The sequence below is a fragment of the Tympanuchus pallidicinctus genome, unplaced genomic scaffold (assembly GCF_026119805.1).
Source record: "Tympanuchus pallidicinctus isolate F22 unplaced genomic scaffold, pur_lepc_1.0 scaffold6, whole genome shotgun sequence".
NCBI lineage: Eukaryota > Metazoa > Chordata > Aves > Galliformes > Phasianidae > Tympanuchus > Tympanuchus pallidicinctus.
In genome coordinates, this window is record NW_026294780.1 from 39,000,467 (window position 1) to 39,017,058 (window position 16,592).

Sequence of the window (16,592 nt, forward strand, 5' to 3'; positions counted from 1 at the left end):
ATGACTTCATAGTCTGTATATCAGTTCAGGAGATAGAGCAAGCAAAGAAGATTGCTATTTTTCTCAACAGGAAAACATTTTACCTATAACACAACACCCACTTAACCCAGGGTTCTCTACAGGTAACTTCTATACTCACAGGTATTTTAGGGTGTGACCTTGACATGTAAATTCTTAATAACCTGGGAGAAAATGTTCTGGATTACACCTCTCATTAAAGCTTGTCATACTGAGACTATGAAAGTAGATTTTGTTCTTAAAATAAACCACATGACAAAGGGTTCTCTGCAAAGACCACAGAAAAATTTCTCTTTGTTTTAAACTTACGTTGGTTTGTAAACATCTAGGACATTTCTACAAGATTCACCACAGAGACTCGATATCAATGCTAATATTTGACTGAGGGTGTTGCTGGAATACAGAATTCAAATTATGGATTTGTCTCGATATTTAATTAGCTCAGCCAGCATTTGAGCACATTCTTTCAAAAGCAAATGAATATAATTGTATGTTGCATATCATGTTTTTATTCTCTTAAATACGAACTTTCAAAGAAAAGAATTAATGTAACCTTGTCTAAACAATGCATATATCACAAAAGTCCCAAGTTATTATTCAGAAGTTTATGTATGGAGGAATTCTCTTTCCAAATGGGAAAATAATTGAAATATGGCAACTACTGTGCAAGAAATTCTAGAGAAAATATCATATGTTGGGCAAAAAAATAATTTGTTAAGGCAATTATGCATTTGGATGTGCTGCTCCCTGCAGGTGGATCAAGAGCCCACATGAAGTCGCACCAATAGACTTCTTCATTGGAACTCAATGAGAGTTAAGTGCATCATATTCCATAAAAATAGAATTAGGATATAATTTCTAGAATGCCACGTACCAAACTTCAGCAGAGTTTCTAAAGCCTATGGTATGAAGCCCTATGTCTAAAGACTTGTAATAGGATTACTGCTATAACTTTAACCATTACAAAACAAACATCACCAATATAATGATACCAACAACTTTAATAGTGTATAAGGAATAGACAGTTACTTGCAAGAATTAATCTGCCATTTCACACATCTGCCCAAGGGAGGTATCGTAATTGCAAAAAATTTACTCTTAGACTGCTGAGACTCTTAGTAATTATGTTTCTTTTTTTAATAGAAATAGCCACAGGTAGTAACAAATTGGGTTTTGAGATGGGGAAGTGGGCATGCATTCTAACCTAAATTACTATGTAATTGTCTTTATTATAAAATACTATAGAAAATATATAGCTCAAAATTTAAATTGGGAAAAAATCTTTTATTTAAGTAATCTCCTCTGCTGGCACTTTAACATGACTGCAAGCAATTTATCTCTATCTAAATATCTTTGCCAATACTAGCCAAAATTCCTGAGGATTATATTTGTTTAATAAAAGCAGTTTTCTTTTGCTTTACTTTATCCAAAGAAGATAAGCTAACATGTAGGTCAGAATCTGGAAATCTATCTACTCACTCATGCCCAAGGTTATTTTGCCAGTATCAATGCAGAAGGAGATGAAGAAAAGAGGCTCCTTGTGTTTCTGCCCTTATATTGTGAATGAACTGACATTGAAGTTTTCTTCAGAATTCTGGAATTCAGTTTGATACATGGAATTACTTAACATGAGCTACTTCACAATTGAAGGAATTACTGTTTCTTTTACAATCACATTATTGTGATGATGGGATGTGTATTGTTGAGGAAGATGGTGGCCAATTGATAAATAATAAATTCATCTAGCTGTTCTACCCCTTGCAATAATGTATTTTTTGACACCTGAAAAGAAGCTACAGGTAGTTTAAATAGACAGAACACATTCACAGATGGACAAAATGAAGACTGTGCACTCAAAGAAAAAGCATTTTTCACCCCATAGATACTTTCTCTGTTGTAGAAGAAGGTGTAGATTGACACCATCTTCTAAAACACTGATAATGCATAGTGTTAAATAAATGAATAAATAGATGTGCGTTGCTTGTTAATAACTTTTTTTTTTTTTAAATCCAGCTAACTAGTTGTTTTGAATCTGTGCTGCTGTCACATCTATGTATCTACACATGAACAGTTTTATTATCTGACATAAACTCTAGACATTCAAATAGCTTCCAAGGCTTCATGTCTTCCATTTTTTAAAAGGCTTTTAAATTTGGTATTTCCCAAGCACTCTAAATTCCACTATATTCTTATTGTCATTTGATCCACTGAAATGATGAAGAGATCAGAAAAGAACACACTGGGTACTTTACAGCTGTGGCTGGATAATCTTGCTCATGATCATCAAAGCAGGATTGTTTTTATGATCTTCAAATCTGCATATCAAATTACACAAGTCTATGCAAAAGAGCAAAAATATCAAATATTCAGACATCAGGACTATCTCAATAGAGTACTAGAGAATGCAGTTTGAGGCTAAGTGATACAAACAGCTTTTGCAGCTTTGCAATGTTTTTAAAGTAAGGGAGAAAAGCAACAGGGAGCAGTTAAGCTAATACAGACTAAGAGATTCTGAGCTTAATTCTACATGTGCTTACGCATATCAGTAGCTCCATTTCTGTAAGCAATCCATTTAACTCAGTGGTTCTATTGACCTAAATTAAAATATTCACTGAATAAGTGTTCTAAAGATCGTTCCTTGAAAGACATAGTACAAATGCAATTTAAAAGAAGGTTAGCATCTGTAAGCCTCAAAATTGCCTATGTACTGATTAAAGACGTCATCTTGTTTTTTCGGCTTTCATTGACAGTCTGTTCCTCAGTATCAGAGCAAAGCCCAAGTTCTGAATCGGAGGGACATTGTTAAAGCAACATTTTTAGTGTTTTTTGTTGTTGTTTTGTTTTTGTTTTTAACCTTTAAAATGTTATATAATTTAAATATTTTCACTGAGTATCTTTAGATCACATGGGTTTACCTTTAAAAAAAAAGAAAAAAAAACCCAAAAAACTGAATTGTAGCTAAACAAGCTTAACTGTAAGTGGTTGCTTAGCAATCAGCAATGAACAAGACAGAAATATAGTAAGTAAAGATAGTGACTGACATGTTCTGTGTTTGAATCATGGTATTCATTAAAATGAACAGTGTAACATCAACAGAGGTTTAAAACAAAACTCTATTAATAAAATAATGCATACAACTGTCTTCAGGAACAAATTATGCTTTCAAAAGCTACAAATTGTGATTCACATGTCTGTTCTCAATAAGAAAGTCCTTTAGCTATTATTAAAAATACATTAAAATCCTTCAAAATTTGGATGAAGCCATTATTTACCTTTTGTTTTTAATTCAATTGTCAAGTGTGCTTCCAATGATTTTAAACATAGTATATATCTACAAAGCAAGCAAGAGTTTATAGCTTTGAAGACTTGAAATTGATTTTTAATGCACCAGCTTTCAAACACTACAAAGGCTGCTCTCTGCTGATAAAGACAGTAAACAAGAAATTGTCCTTTAAATGTTCCCTTTAATGTTTTTCTTTAATTAAAAATCAATCAAAAAAAAAAAAACCAAAACCCTCCAACATTGTGACATTAAAAAATTAAAATTAAGACATTAAAAAGTGTTTAAGGCTTTCTGACACACGAGACATTCAAACTAGAATGAAAACTTGTTACTTTTGTTTACTTCTGTCAGTTTAGAATTTATTTCTTCACTCTCTGAACATTATTAATCAAGAAATAAACACAAGTTGAGATAGTTTATCATTGAACATAGCTATTTTTATTGTATAGAAATGTTAAAATTGAGATAAAATAAAAGCAGATTTTTAAAAGTACTGAAGTAAAATGATTTTAATAGCTTTGGATTATTTTAATATATTCCTTTCCTCTAATCAAACCAAAGCCTATTTATGTAGATTAGTTACATCTAGAGTCTCATTTATCCAACCTGTATTTATCCTTTGATCACAAAGCTTGTTAACTTAAATGGTCTTTTATTGTTATGATTCGTTTTCCCATAATTATGCAGTTTAACTGCCTGATTTTTTTTTGAATAAATATATGCAAACGTGCCAATCATAAACAACAGTGCTATGCTAGATGCTCAATGAACTACAAGAGCCATTTCAATACAATAAAACTGCCTGGAAGTGTTCCAGGGCAAGCACTGCAAATACCAGTAATCATAGTGTCACTAGAACTAGTACAGGCAAATACAAGTGTGTCACATGTACCAATAGATGGTCTGAAACACTGCCTGAAACTCATTTCACACGTCTATCACTGAAAGAACTTACAATGCATCGATCAGAGGTCCCACCCACACTACTTGTAATGAGAGTTCTGCTTTTCCCTTTTAGAGTCCTCCTTTGGCATGCAGTGAAGACTGCAGCACGCAGCCACACAGCATGGAACAGGATGTAATTAGAAACTCTTCTGTTATGGGGAAAAGTATTTTATGAACCAGAGGAACTCTGGTCTGATGCATAAATGACAAAGGCAGTAGAAACTTCCACAGATAATATGAAATACTGTTCTCTTGAAGCATTTACTTTCCTATAGGGCACAAAATTGAGAATAGATCAGCTTGGGGGTTCAAACGGGTGCCATTTCCTCACTGCACCAAAAGATGTACACTGATCTTCATGCTCTTTCTGCACAAGCAAGGTTAATAATTGGCTGAAACATTTCAGCATCATCTATACACGTAGAGGGACTTCTCAATTTTTAGGATGAAGTATAGGGAAGTATTTTCTTATTTCAAGCAACTACTATCCTTTCTATATAGTTAGCTCTGTACTTCATGCAATTCAGTAAAGAGATGCTTCTCTTGTGATCTGAATAAGCAGGAATGGTATCAGAAGCCTTTGGGAATAAGAAGGAGGTTATTTGAAGCATTACCTAATATCCTAATTAACAGAGACATTCACATGAATTTGCTTGTTCTTGAATGTAGTAGTTAATACTGAGCATTTTATCTAAAATGCTTAATAATTTATTTCTCTATTTCTTTCTCACAGGATTTATAGTAATTAATCCAGAATCTTCTTCTGGAAAAGACTAAAGTAGAATAATAATAATAATAATAATAATAATAATAATAATAATAATAATAATAATAATAATAAAGTTGTATTTAAAAGATCATGAAAAATACATTACAAGAGTTTAGAATGCACCCTTAGCTAAGATTTATTGCAGTCAGCATACTCCGTTTCATCCAACCACATCCAGAAAAGCTGCAACAAATAGTTAATCTCCTTGCTGCCCCCTTAGAAAACCTAATAAATGAAACACACTCAAAGAACTTTTTCCAAAATGATATTGACACTCTCTTCCTAGTATCTGCTGTTTTTTATTTATTTATTATTTTCCTATGTAGGTAAGAGATTGCATTCCCCTGAGAGCTTTATTTTTTTCCTATATTCTCAAACCCTTTAGCTTTAATTTCACCATTTCTCTTCAGCTGAAGTGGAGATACAATTGAAAGCATAAAGCTCTCAAACCATCTGCTGTAAAAATTTGTCCCAACTGCTCTACTCTGACCTTTTGACTTTGATACTTTTAAAGATAAAAATGGACCTGCTCTGGTCAACAAATCATTTTTTAAGATCTTTTCACAAGAAAATTCCTACCTGTTGGAAAACACTAGTAGCAAAATGTAATTCCTTTATATTTACATGCGCTCCTCAATTTTGAAGCAACCTCTCAAAACCTCTGCCATGCATGCAATATGTTTTCATCAGAAAGAAAACAGCAGCCTGGATACATACATTTGCAGATAATTTGGCAAGGCATTTTAACTTTTAGAGGAACACTGAGGAAAGAAAGATGAAGCAAGTTCTTTGAAAACATAAATATTTCTCTGTACGTTAAAGCTTCTTGAGGAGGAAGATAATAAAACGAAAACAAAATCCCAATACAGCCATATACAGTGACCAGAACATATTCTCTCATTCATATTTTTACCTTCTTAAAGAAGCAAGTTTATAACTATGCCTTTTTATCAGCAAGTGATATTTTCAAATAGGCTAACCTAATTACAATTTTCCATATATCAATATTTACTGATTGTTACGAATGTCACATTCTGCACATTTTTGTAAAATTAATGAAAACATATGAAACAGGATTTTCAGCAATATGTTCAACAGAGCACTTGATTTCCTCTTGCAGCTGCACACCTGATTGTGTTACAGTTCACATCACAGAGCTGAGATCTTCTAAATTCTAGTCTCATCAATTAATGTCTGTAAAGATGTTGTAAGAAAACATCACAAAAGGATGAAGTCAAAAAATAACAGGCCTGATCACACTATTCTTAGTTGCACTATGTAAGAATCTTAGTCACAATTTACTTCAATCCACTGAAATAATTGATGAAGATGAAATTATGCTATTGACTGATGTCTGAGTAAAACCAGGCTTTCTTTTCAGTGCGGGTAAGAATAACAGAAACCTGGCCAAATCAGATGTTAAAAGATTACTCATCAATGGATCAGTCATGAAAATTGCACTGGTAATTACAATCATGTGTGAAATTTACCAGTTAAAGTTAGGAAATAAGAGTGAGCACCAAGATAAGGAAAGCTCAGACAACTTTAAGAGCCATTGAGAGGTGAGACTTAGTAGATGCTGCATGACTTGTCTCATCACTTATTTTAACTGTACTTTCTACTACTCTCAGAATTTATAAAACAGCAACTTCTAGAGAGACATTATTATTCTTAATTTATTGGTGACCAAGAATTCCTATCGTGGCAGTGTCAGTTTCTTTCTTAGATCAGTGTTCTCTTAAGTTGTCTTTCTCCATGTATTTTTATTGCTTCATATTAAAGCATTTCATCTTGGAAAAGTTCTTTAGATTTCACATGGACCTATATATCAGGAATTACCCTTTTGAAATAATGTTGCTATAAACAATATTGTCAAGGAGATCAAGACCAGGGCAGCAATAATGCAAAACAGGGAACAAATTCTGCTTCCTCTGCCTATTTCAGCAACTGAACTGGACACCACACTTTGCTCTAGGTTGCTACACTTGCTCCAAAAATGAATGTACTTTGTCACAGTATTACGTTGTGGAAGAACAGAATTATGCTTCACCCAAACACAGAAAATGTCCTGTCCTGCAATTCTTGTACAGCTAATCACAGTACTGACTTTAATGAATAAGCAAACCTAAAGCTACAGAACTACAGAATACAAAATCCTACTAATTGCAGACTGTATTTACACAATGCAAGGCATTCACAGGAGTTATTTTGCAAGACATCTGCCCTTGCCAGATTGTAAAAACTACCATAATTCATCTGAGTCAGGCTGTTCTGAAATTTATGACAATCCTTAGATATGGCCCTAGAATACATTCAAACATGTAATGAGTACAAATTTGCCAATCTGTAAATGTGTAGAACTGCCCCTGTGTCCTCTTAGTGTAAAATATTAATTTCTACTAGCTGTAGTGAGAGAGAATAACATTTGCAGAGTAGATACAGAAATCAAACTTACTACCTCTGATTTTAGACAGGAATTTTAAAACACTGAGAACGATGCAACTTCCGTAAGGAAAGTTGCATGCTTCTTTTTTGCAATCCTGACATTTTTGAGCTGAAGTTTCTCGAAGTAAAGCATGAAATGATATAATATCTAAAGAGAGAGCAGTACTAATGTAGCTCATGTTTTTATTTCCCCTGAAGATTGCATCTTCTTAGGTACTACTAGGCACCTGGCAATGAAGCTGCACTGGGAGTTAACAGTAATCTGTTGACACATCGTAAACATCGGGTGCCTAAAGTATTAAGAATGATCTGTACTTTATCTTAAAATGCTACAGGACTGCCTGGCACAGCAACTAAAGTGGTTCCCAGCTTGAGAGCTTCTTGCAGAACTGCCATTCTTTTTTCTCTGAGTTGTATATCAAAACCTGTGGACACTACTTCCTTTATTAACTCCTGTCTCATTCCTCACATGTATTCAAATCTTTCCAAGTTGCACCACAAGAATAGTAAAAATCTCTGGTCTTTGTAGTAGATAGTTTTCTGCACTACTGTCATGTCACTTTGAGAAATCTTTTTCCAGAACTTATATATTTAAGGAACCTATTTGTTCCCCTGTATCCATTCATTCTTATACGCTGAAATCCTGCAGGAAAAGAGACTGTCACTTGTTCATACAGGGAAAGGCTTCCCCATAACTAACACAAACTGGTCATCATATAACCTTTTGTTATGAGAGACATGAACATACACATGTATGTTTATACATTTTTCACACACCTATATATATGTGTGTGCTTTATATATGCATATGTAATATATCTTCTTCAAAATAAAGCAAAATACTGTTTCTCTTTGACAGGAGAGTACATGAACTTGATGTACTCACCAAAATGAGATGAAGAGAATTTGCCCAGTAGACTTTAAGATCTCAACTGAATTGATACTGCCTGTCAGCCATGTAGACACTCAATTTTCTCCAGTCTTCCCCATTTTTCCCCAGTAAAAATGAATAGTTTGGACTCCAAGTGATTGAAAGACTGCATGGAATATTTAATGTGATAGGGAGAATTGTACAGCTCTTGTCTGCATTTGAATGTTTTTCACTGAGTTACTCTTTGAAAGCAGTGTTTCTAAAATATGTTTAGAATGGGATTGCTGAAGTAAAAAACAACAGAACGTGATAATGTGTAGTTGTTCTAACTGCACGGTGCATTATTAATGCTGTTCTTTATACTTATCAACCTCACGTGCATGTCAAATCACAAATGGTCTATTTTCAGAAACCATAGGCAGTTGCAATTCTCTTATAAGCCAATAAATGCTAGAGGTATTCAGCATCCTTGTCTATTTATCCAAAATTTTACACGTACCTATAAGTGTGCATGTTTAAATTATTTAATTATTATAGTAACTAATGACTTCTCTGACTCACATAAATAACACACGCAATCATTACAAGTAGCTAAATGCTACAAAGCAGTGAAAAAAGACACAAGTTGTTAGACCTTGTGACTAGTGAATAACAGGAGTCACTCAAAGAGAGGGAAGATTACACTACTCTATAATATATATGCAGCAGTATTTTGCTTCTAGTCCTCTGGGGTGAGTCTGAAACCCATAGCCACTAAGGAACAGTTTATCCCACAGGTATACAAAGATACAAATTGTGCTGTTTGTAGCATAATTTCATTAGAAATCACAAAGCCTATTGATGTTAACAGTTCCTACCGAAAAGGAGGAAAAAAAAGGCAAGTACTCTTATCAGGAGTGAGAAAACTTGGATCTTTCAGATAAATAAATTACTTGATTTTAAATATTTACAGACTCAATCGGTCTAAGCAATAATGTAACATTATGTATATACATATGTATATACACTGCATATAAGCATATAGATATACATAGATAAACAAAGTTACAGTATCTGATTCCTGTTACAGAACTTTGCTATTCTCACTTGCTGAGAAAATGAGAGTGAAGGAAAGCAGTTTCATTGTATAAATAATATAGTGTGAGATTACCACGATTCGGCAATATACCTGGAAAAACTCAAGTGAATATTCGCTAGGGAACACTTACACAACCATTTGGCTTTCTCTTACTGAAGTAACAAAGAAAACTGCCGTTTTGAATTGACTAATGAAAGCAGATGATAAAGCAGCTGCTTGGATTCTGTATCTTTTTTTATCCACTGGCTATACTTTTGATTCCTAACTGTGCAATTTGCTCTTCTTGTGTTTCCTGTGATACGTTTAGATCCACAGAGAGGACTGATATTTTACAGCTTTTCTGTGAGCTTGCAGTTTGAATTTTATATGATGCAGAAATGGAAGACCAGACAGAAAGTAGTGTATACATACTGAATTCAAATTTTATACACAATTTACTCTAGAGATGTAGAGATGGAGAATACAAAACATATTTCAGTAATACAAAATTAGAGTGAAGCAGGATCGGATTTTCCCCTCTGACTACTTTAAGTCTGCGCCCCTCCTGAACTGAAAACAACTGCTCTGTTTCACATGATGGTTTTGTTTGGTTAATACAATTACAAAGTAAGTACATTTCAACAGGTGTTCACTGGGGAAAATGAATGTTTCCTAATCTGCTTGCTGGACCATCTAGGTATCCCATGCTGTGTCGGATATTCAGGGAAAGCAAGAGTAAAATATTTGATAAGCCTGTATGTGCTGTGTGGAGTTATGGTAAGCATTTCCCACAGTCGCCATATCGAAAACTCTTACAGAAACCACAACACACCTTTGTAAGGGAGGAAATTCCTCTTTTAGCTTTATATAGACCTCGGGAAGAAAAATAAATAAATAAAAAATCATGACTGATATCATACACTGAACACTTTAAAAAAGGTACCATATTTTCCATAGGGATTTTACACTACAATTGAATTTTTACTACTCAGTAGCGTCAGTACATGAATTAATTGCTTTATATAGGCATTACATGGTTGTAGGAAAGTAAAATCATTTGGCTCTTAGTAACTATTACACTTGCCAGTAGGTTAAAAAACAAAACAAAACAAAAAACAAAACAAAACAAAAAAAAACCTTCTTTTTTTTTCTTAGCATTCTGACCACTCCATTTTACAGTAAAAAAAAAGTTGACATTACTTAAACATGTGTCATTGAAAGTTATTTGTCTCATAAAGCATGAATTATAAATCAAATTATCTCTGGTTGCGCCCTAAACTAAACTCTTTCCTGAAGTGTCACTTTTTGTTAAAATCAATTCCAGATTTTACGTATTGCTCTGCTCACCTAATTGACAGCAACACAAATTCATGATAGGCATAAAATGAAATTGTTTCTGTGACATAACTCAACTCAATAGTGGGTTGAGGATTAGTTCACAGTGACCTTGTACAAACAGCCTTTACTTTTTTTTTTTTTTTTTTTTTTTTTTCTTTTTTTTTTTTTCTTTTTTCTTTTCCTGTCAAAAATATTCCATTTACAGGCTATCAGTTACTGGAATTTTCGTTACTTAACTGATGGATACTTCTATTTAGTTTAAAATGTTAGATGCAGCTGGCAACTAGAACATCCGGTGATCACAGACTGCAGGGTAGCATAATTCAAAGGTACTATGAATTTTCTTTTGGTACATCAGGTGTCTAAAGTGCAACTTCTTTCCCAGTAGCTGCATATACAAAGTGAGTCTGTGTCACTTCTGATACACTCAGCTCATTCCCCTACGACTCAGAACAGCATATTAGGAGACTACAGGACAAAACAAATATGACATTTCAAATATATTTAATAGTCATTATCCAGAGCCTGCTTTCAATCCAAACGTTAAAAATCACTTTGGAACATACCTGAAATATTTGAACATTAAGCTGCATTAATCATAAAGCAATATTTTAAATTAAATCAACTGGAGCCAAATTCTGCCCTCACCTTCCCTCTGTGAGTGCACTGCTCTAGAATATGTCTTCTGAGTTTGCAATACCCGCTAGAAATTAAGTAAATTGATTAGCACCCTATATCCAATGGTCCAAATTCTGCCACTTCTCACATTCACAAAAGTCGGTAGAGGACAGTATGGATATAACTGACAGCAGAATGCAGCCCAGCTGTAATTTCTAAATGTAATTTCTTTGGTAGAAGACACAGCATGTAAGTCTTTCACTATAAAGCAATAATCAATATTGACTCAGGCTACTGGAAATCTGACTAGTTGTTTTGCTGTTTTATGACTGGACATGAGCTTTGTTGACATTTAGGGGTAGGAGGGAGTCACCACATACATTTTTTTCTACTTGACTAAACAAAAATTTTTGGTTGTTTATGGGGAGAGGAGGAGGCAATGGGGCCCCGATGATACTGTTCTGTGTCAAAAATAAATATTTATGCATATATATTCTAAAGAAGGAAGTTAAAAAAAATAAAAACATGCATCTTGAAAAGAAAGCTTGTATTTACATACAGGATTGGAGGGCTATAATACACTGTTGCAATAGATGTCCTCAGTGGGTAGAGTTTCTCTCATGTCCTGTCACTACAGATGATAGGATTGCTCTGGAAACACCCTCCTCCATCTCCACCTCCAAACCAAAGCCAAGTGAAACCCATAGAAGCGTCCACTTCTATCTGATGATCTTCTAGGAAATTACCCCAAAGTGCCCCAAATGTATTAAATGCCTACCTGCACCCTCACACGCACCTCATTTACACTGCCGTAACTCCATCTGTTTCACTGGGCACTTACTTTTGAGTCACACAAGAAACAATTGTGTGACAGCAGAACCAGACACATCAAATGTGATCTGCTTCCACTTTTATTAAGTCCACCTTTTTTTAGTGACTTGGGTTGGTCCCTTCAGTGGTGTCTTACAGCAGATTTCACTGCAGACAAAACGTAAAGTTAAACCAGCGTCTAAAGTGAGGTCCAGGGAATTCTAAAAGTCTCCTACCTGAATTATGGACATCCGGCTCGGGGGAGCCTCGCTGGCGTTAGTCCCTTGCCCTGTGAAGCTGGTGTGGCAGCCCACATGTCCCTGGGGTACAGTCAGGTTGTTGGAGGCGGGCTTCAGGTACATCACCTCAGACCTGGGAGAGCTGAGGGGCAGGCGGGTCTGGTAGTCAAAGTACATGGGTGAGGTGGCCAGGGATGGGCTGCTCACCACGTTCATGACATTGAGGGGGCCCCGGCTGTCCTCGCCCTCACTGGGCACCAGCATAATGTCATTCTTGCTGATCTTCTTCTTCTTGCCCTTGCCCCCTCCACTGCCACTGCCTCCTCCTCCCCCGCCACTGCCTCCCCCTCCTCCCAGCTGAGGGTGGCTATACTCGGCAATGCGACAATTATAGGTGCGGATCTCCTTGTTCTCTCGCTTGCACTTCACAGCAATAGTGATCATGGCAGCCAGCAAGATGATGGAGACAGTGCTCAGGGTCACGATCAGGGGCAGCGACAAGTCCCAGTGCGGTCGCCGATGCTGCTCGCCATTCACTTGTGGCTCGCCAGCCTCGGGTAGGGGCCCTGCCAAGGCCCTGACAATGAGCTTAGCCACCGCAGAGAGGCTGGGCTTGCCATGGTCACTGACTTTTACCACTAGTTCAGCCACAGGGCTGAGCTCCTCCCAGTAGGGGTGCAAGGTGCGTATCTCACCGCTAGTGGGGTCCATCTCAAAGAGGTGCTCCTCATTGCCTTCCACAATCTCATAGGTAAGGCGCCCACTCTCCCCAAAGTCACTGTCCAGAGCACGAACGGTGCCCACAGGATACCCCACCCCAGCGTTGCGTGGCACCTGCAGCTCAGCGGTGTCATTGATGAGGGCAGGTAGGACGATGAGGGGTGCGTTGTCATTGACATCGAGCACAGTGACACGTACTGTGGCGTTGCTCTCACGATGGGGTGAACCCGAGTCCTTGGCCAGCACGCGAAACTCAAAGTGCTTTGTCTGCTCATAGTTAAAGCTCCTCAGGGCATAGATAGCACCATTGGTTGGGTTGACGGAGACATAGGTGTAGATGGATACGTCACCCACGTGCCCAGGCAGAATGGAGTAAGAGACTGTCCCATTTTGGCCCAGGTCAGGGTCTTGAGCCAAGACAGAGCCCAAATACTCTCCAGGGATATTGTTCTCGGGCACCTGCAATACATAAAGATTCTTGCTGAAGCGGGGTGGGTTGTCATTCTCATCGAGGATTCGGACAGAGAACGACTTGGTGGAGTTGAGTGGGGGGTTCCCCCCGTCACGTGCCACGATGGTCACATTGTACTCATCCTGTGCCTCACGGTCCAGGGGCCGGTCAGTGACCACAGTGTAGAAGTTGTCATAGTTCTCCTCCAGTGTGAAAGGGACAGCTCCAGGCCCACCACCACCTCCTAGCACCCGGCACTGGAGCTGCCCATTCTTACCCGAGTCACGGTCAGTGACTCGCACAAGGGCAATGACAGTGCCTGGTGGGGCAGCCTCACTCAGTGCTCCCTGGCGAACGGAGACAAAGCCAATGGTGGGAGCATTGTCATTGCGGTCAATGAGGCGGACGGTGACCTTGCAGTGAGCAGGGATGGGGTTGGGCCCCAGGTCTCGAGCCTGGACATCAATCTCTATGAGACCACTTTCCTCATAGTCCAGGTTGCCCTTGACACGGATGAGGCCACTCTGTGGGTCGATGCTAAAGAGGTCACGGACACGATCAGGTGCATAGCCACTGAAGGAGTAGAGCACTTCACCATTGGTGCCCTCATCAGCATCAGTAGCATTGAGGTCAATAACAGCTGTCCCTAATGGTGCATTCTCTGGCAGTTCAACCACATAGGAGGCTGCCTCAAAGACAGGGCTGTTGTCATTGGAGTCAATGAGGCGTACATTGATCTGCACCGTGCCCGAGCGTGGTGGGTCGCCACCATCCAGTGCTGTCAGCACCAGAGTGTGGTGGCTCTGCTCCTCACGGTCTAATGGCTTCTGGATGACCAGCTCCGGAAACTTTGTGCCATCACCGCGGGACTTCACATCAAGAGAGAAGAGGCCGTAGTCATCACGGGTTAGAAGGTAGGTTCGCAGCCCGTTGTCCCCAGAATCTGGGTCGTGAGCACTGGTGAGTGGGAAGCGGGTGCCTGGCGCAGCATTTTCTGAGATGTCCATGTCCACCTGGTCAGAAGGGAATGTCGGTGCATTGTCGTTCAGGTCCTGGATCTCCACCTTGATCATGCAGATCTCCTGATCGTTGGCGAACACCTCAAGAGACAGTTGGCATTTGGTGCTGCGCCGGCACAGTGCCTCACGGTCAATACGTTGCTTGGTGTAGAGCAGCCCACTCTCCCCGTCCACATCTAGGAGGTGAGGGGCCGAGTTCTCCAGCACCCGGAAGGTGGACTTGGATCCGCGTCCGGGGCTACTGCGCTCAGCAGGCAGCAGCCCACCACCTGCTGCCCCCGTTGCCAACCGCGCATCGCGGCCAATGTTCCCGATGACCGTGCCTGCTCCCTGCTCCTCTGGCACTGAGTAATTCAGGTTCTTCAGTGTCAGGGCAGGAGCCCAGCAGAGGAAGAAGCAACAAATGGAAAGGTACATCCCCGAGCAGGGGTGGGGAATGGCAGCAGCTGCAGTGGTGACCAGGGTCGTCCCTGTCTTCTCTGCCTCCTGCACTAGGTTTGCTCTTCCTCCTCCGTCGTCTCTTTTTTTTTTTTTTTTTTTTTTTTTTTTCCTTCTCTCTCCCCACCCCTATATTTTAAGTTCCTGAACCTGTTGCTCTAAAACATCTGCAGAGACTCAGGATGAGAGGCAGCAAATGGACCATGTAGCTCAGAGGGAGGGAGGGAGCAGACGGAGGGGGGTGGCGGGGGAGGGGGGAGCAGCTCCGGCAGCGTCTCAGGAAGCGCTCGCCGTGATTGCGGTCCCCTCACAGTTACTTCGGCAGTCCAACTTCGGCAGTGGGAAGATTGAAAAAAAAAATCAGAAAATTTACAAAAGATCTTCTCCTCCGGGCAGACGAAGCGTTCCCGATCCTTGAATGTTCACAGATGTACAAAGGATAATAAAAATAATAATAATAAAAAATCAGCGGCGGTGGTTGTGTTTCTAAAAAATGATCAAAAAAAAGATTTCTTTCTTTTCTTTCTTTTTTTTTTAAATACGTGTATTCATACATACACGGGAAAAGGGGGTGGTGGCCACAGGTCTGTAAGCAGGGGGAGAAAAATCTTATTTGCTACTCATCACTTGCGATGCAATTGATGGAGTGGAGGGATGGGAGAGAGACAGAAGGGAAAAAAAGTCTCAGCTTGTTGGAGGAGCCCTCTTCGTGTGCAGTGAGAGGCAGTGAAATGTCTGATAGCACCGCGGGGCTGTTGGCTTTCAGGGAGTGTTTTGCTGCATTTAGAGATCTAATCTTGCATTGCTTGCGGCGGAGAGCTGCATCTCGCTGCCATCGGTATTTCCTCCTCTGTTTCCAACACCCTCACTCTTTCTTTCCCGAATCAAAAGGCAAGGGGATGAGAATGGCAGATCAAAGGATAAAACAAATAAATTAAAAAAAAAACACACACACACACACACAAAAACAAAACAAAAAAAACAAAACAAAACAAAAAAAACAATAACCCACCACACACACACAAAACCACAAAAAACTAGTGTCCGGATCTACAGTTCCCTTTCTCTCCTTCTACTACCAGCCTCCCACTCGCCTAATAGGGTAGGGAAAAAAAATAGTGAAAATCAAGAAACCCACCAGCTCATCATCACCATTAGCAGCAAACATGTATCTTTTAAGAGCAATCGCAGGCTGCGCTAATCAGATGCACGCTCGGGTTTCTTTAAGACAGGCCAACAGCCGCCGCCACCACATCCTTTCTCTGTGCGTCTATGCGTGTGTGCGGATGCGTGTCTGAGGAGCTGCACTTTTCTCGCTGCAGTTTAATCCCAGTTTGCTTTTCTCTCCAGTCGAGAGGAAATCAACAGGCAACCCATGGCTGGACGCATAGATTAAACAAGAGCGCGAGAGAAAGGAAAGAAGCGGGGGAGTGGAGGGGGGAGGAGGAAAGAGGAGAGGGAAAAAAAAAGAAAAGCGCGCACACACACACACACACACACACTCTCTCTCTCTCTAAAAGGAAAACAGTCTCTGTATTCACAGGGCTGCGCTGTCAAGTGCCTCTCTTTTC

General features: G+C 39.0%; 1 protein-coding gene across 2 annotated transcripts in view; it reads right to left on the bottom strand.

The window, feature by feature from the left end:
* The window catches only part of PCDH17 (protocadherin 17), an 85,686-nt gene extending 69,710 nt beyond the window's left edge, over positions 1 to 15,976 (bottom strand). For both annotated transcript variants that reach the window (XM_052705564.1, XM_052705563.1), the window contains exon 1: positions 12,391 to 15,976. In XM_052705564.1, coding sequence (XP_052561524.1) covers positions 12,391 to 15,000 — 2,610 coding nt within the window. In that variant the 5' untranslated portion in view covers positions 15,001 to 15,976. The remainder of the gene's footprint in view (positions 1 to 12,390) is intronic.
* Positions 15,977 to 16,592: the final 616 nt, after the last annotated feature.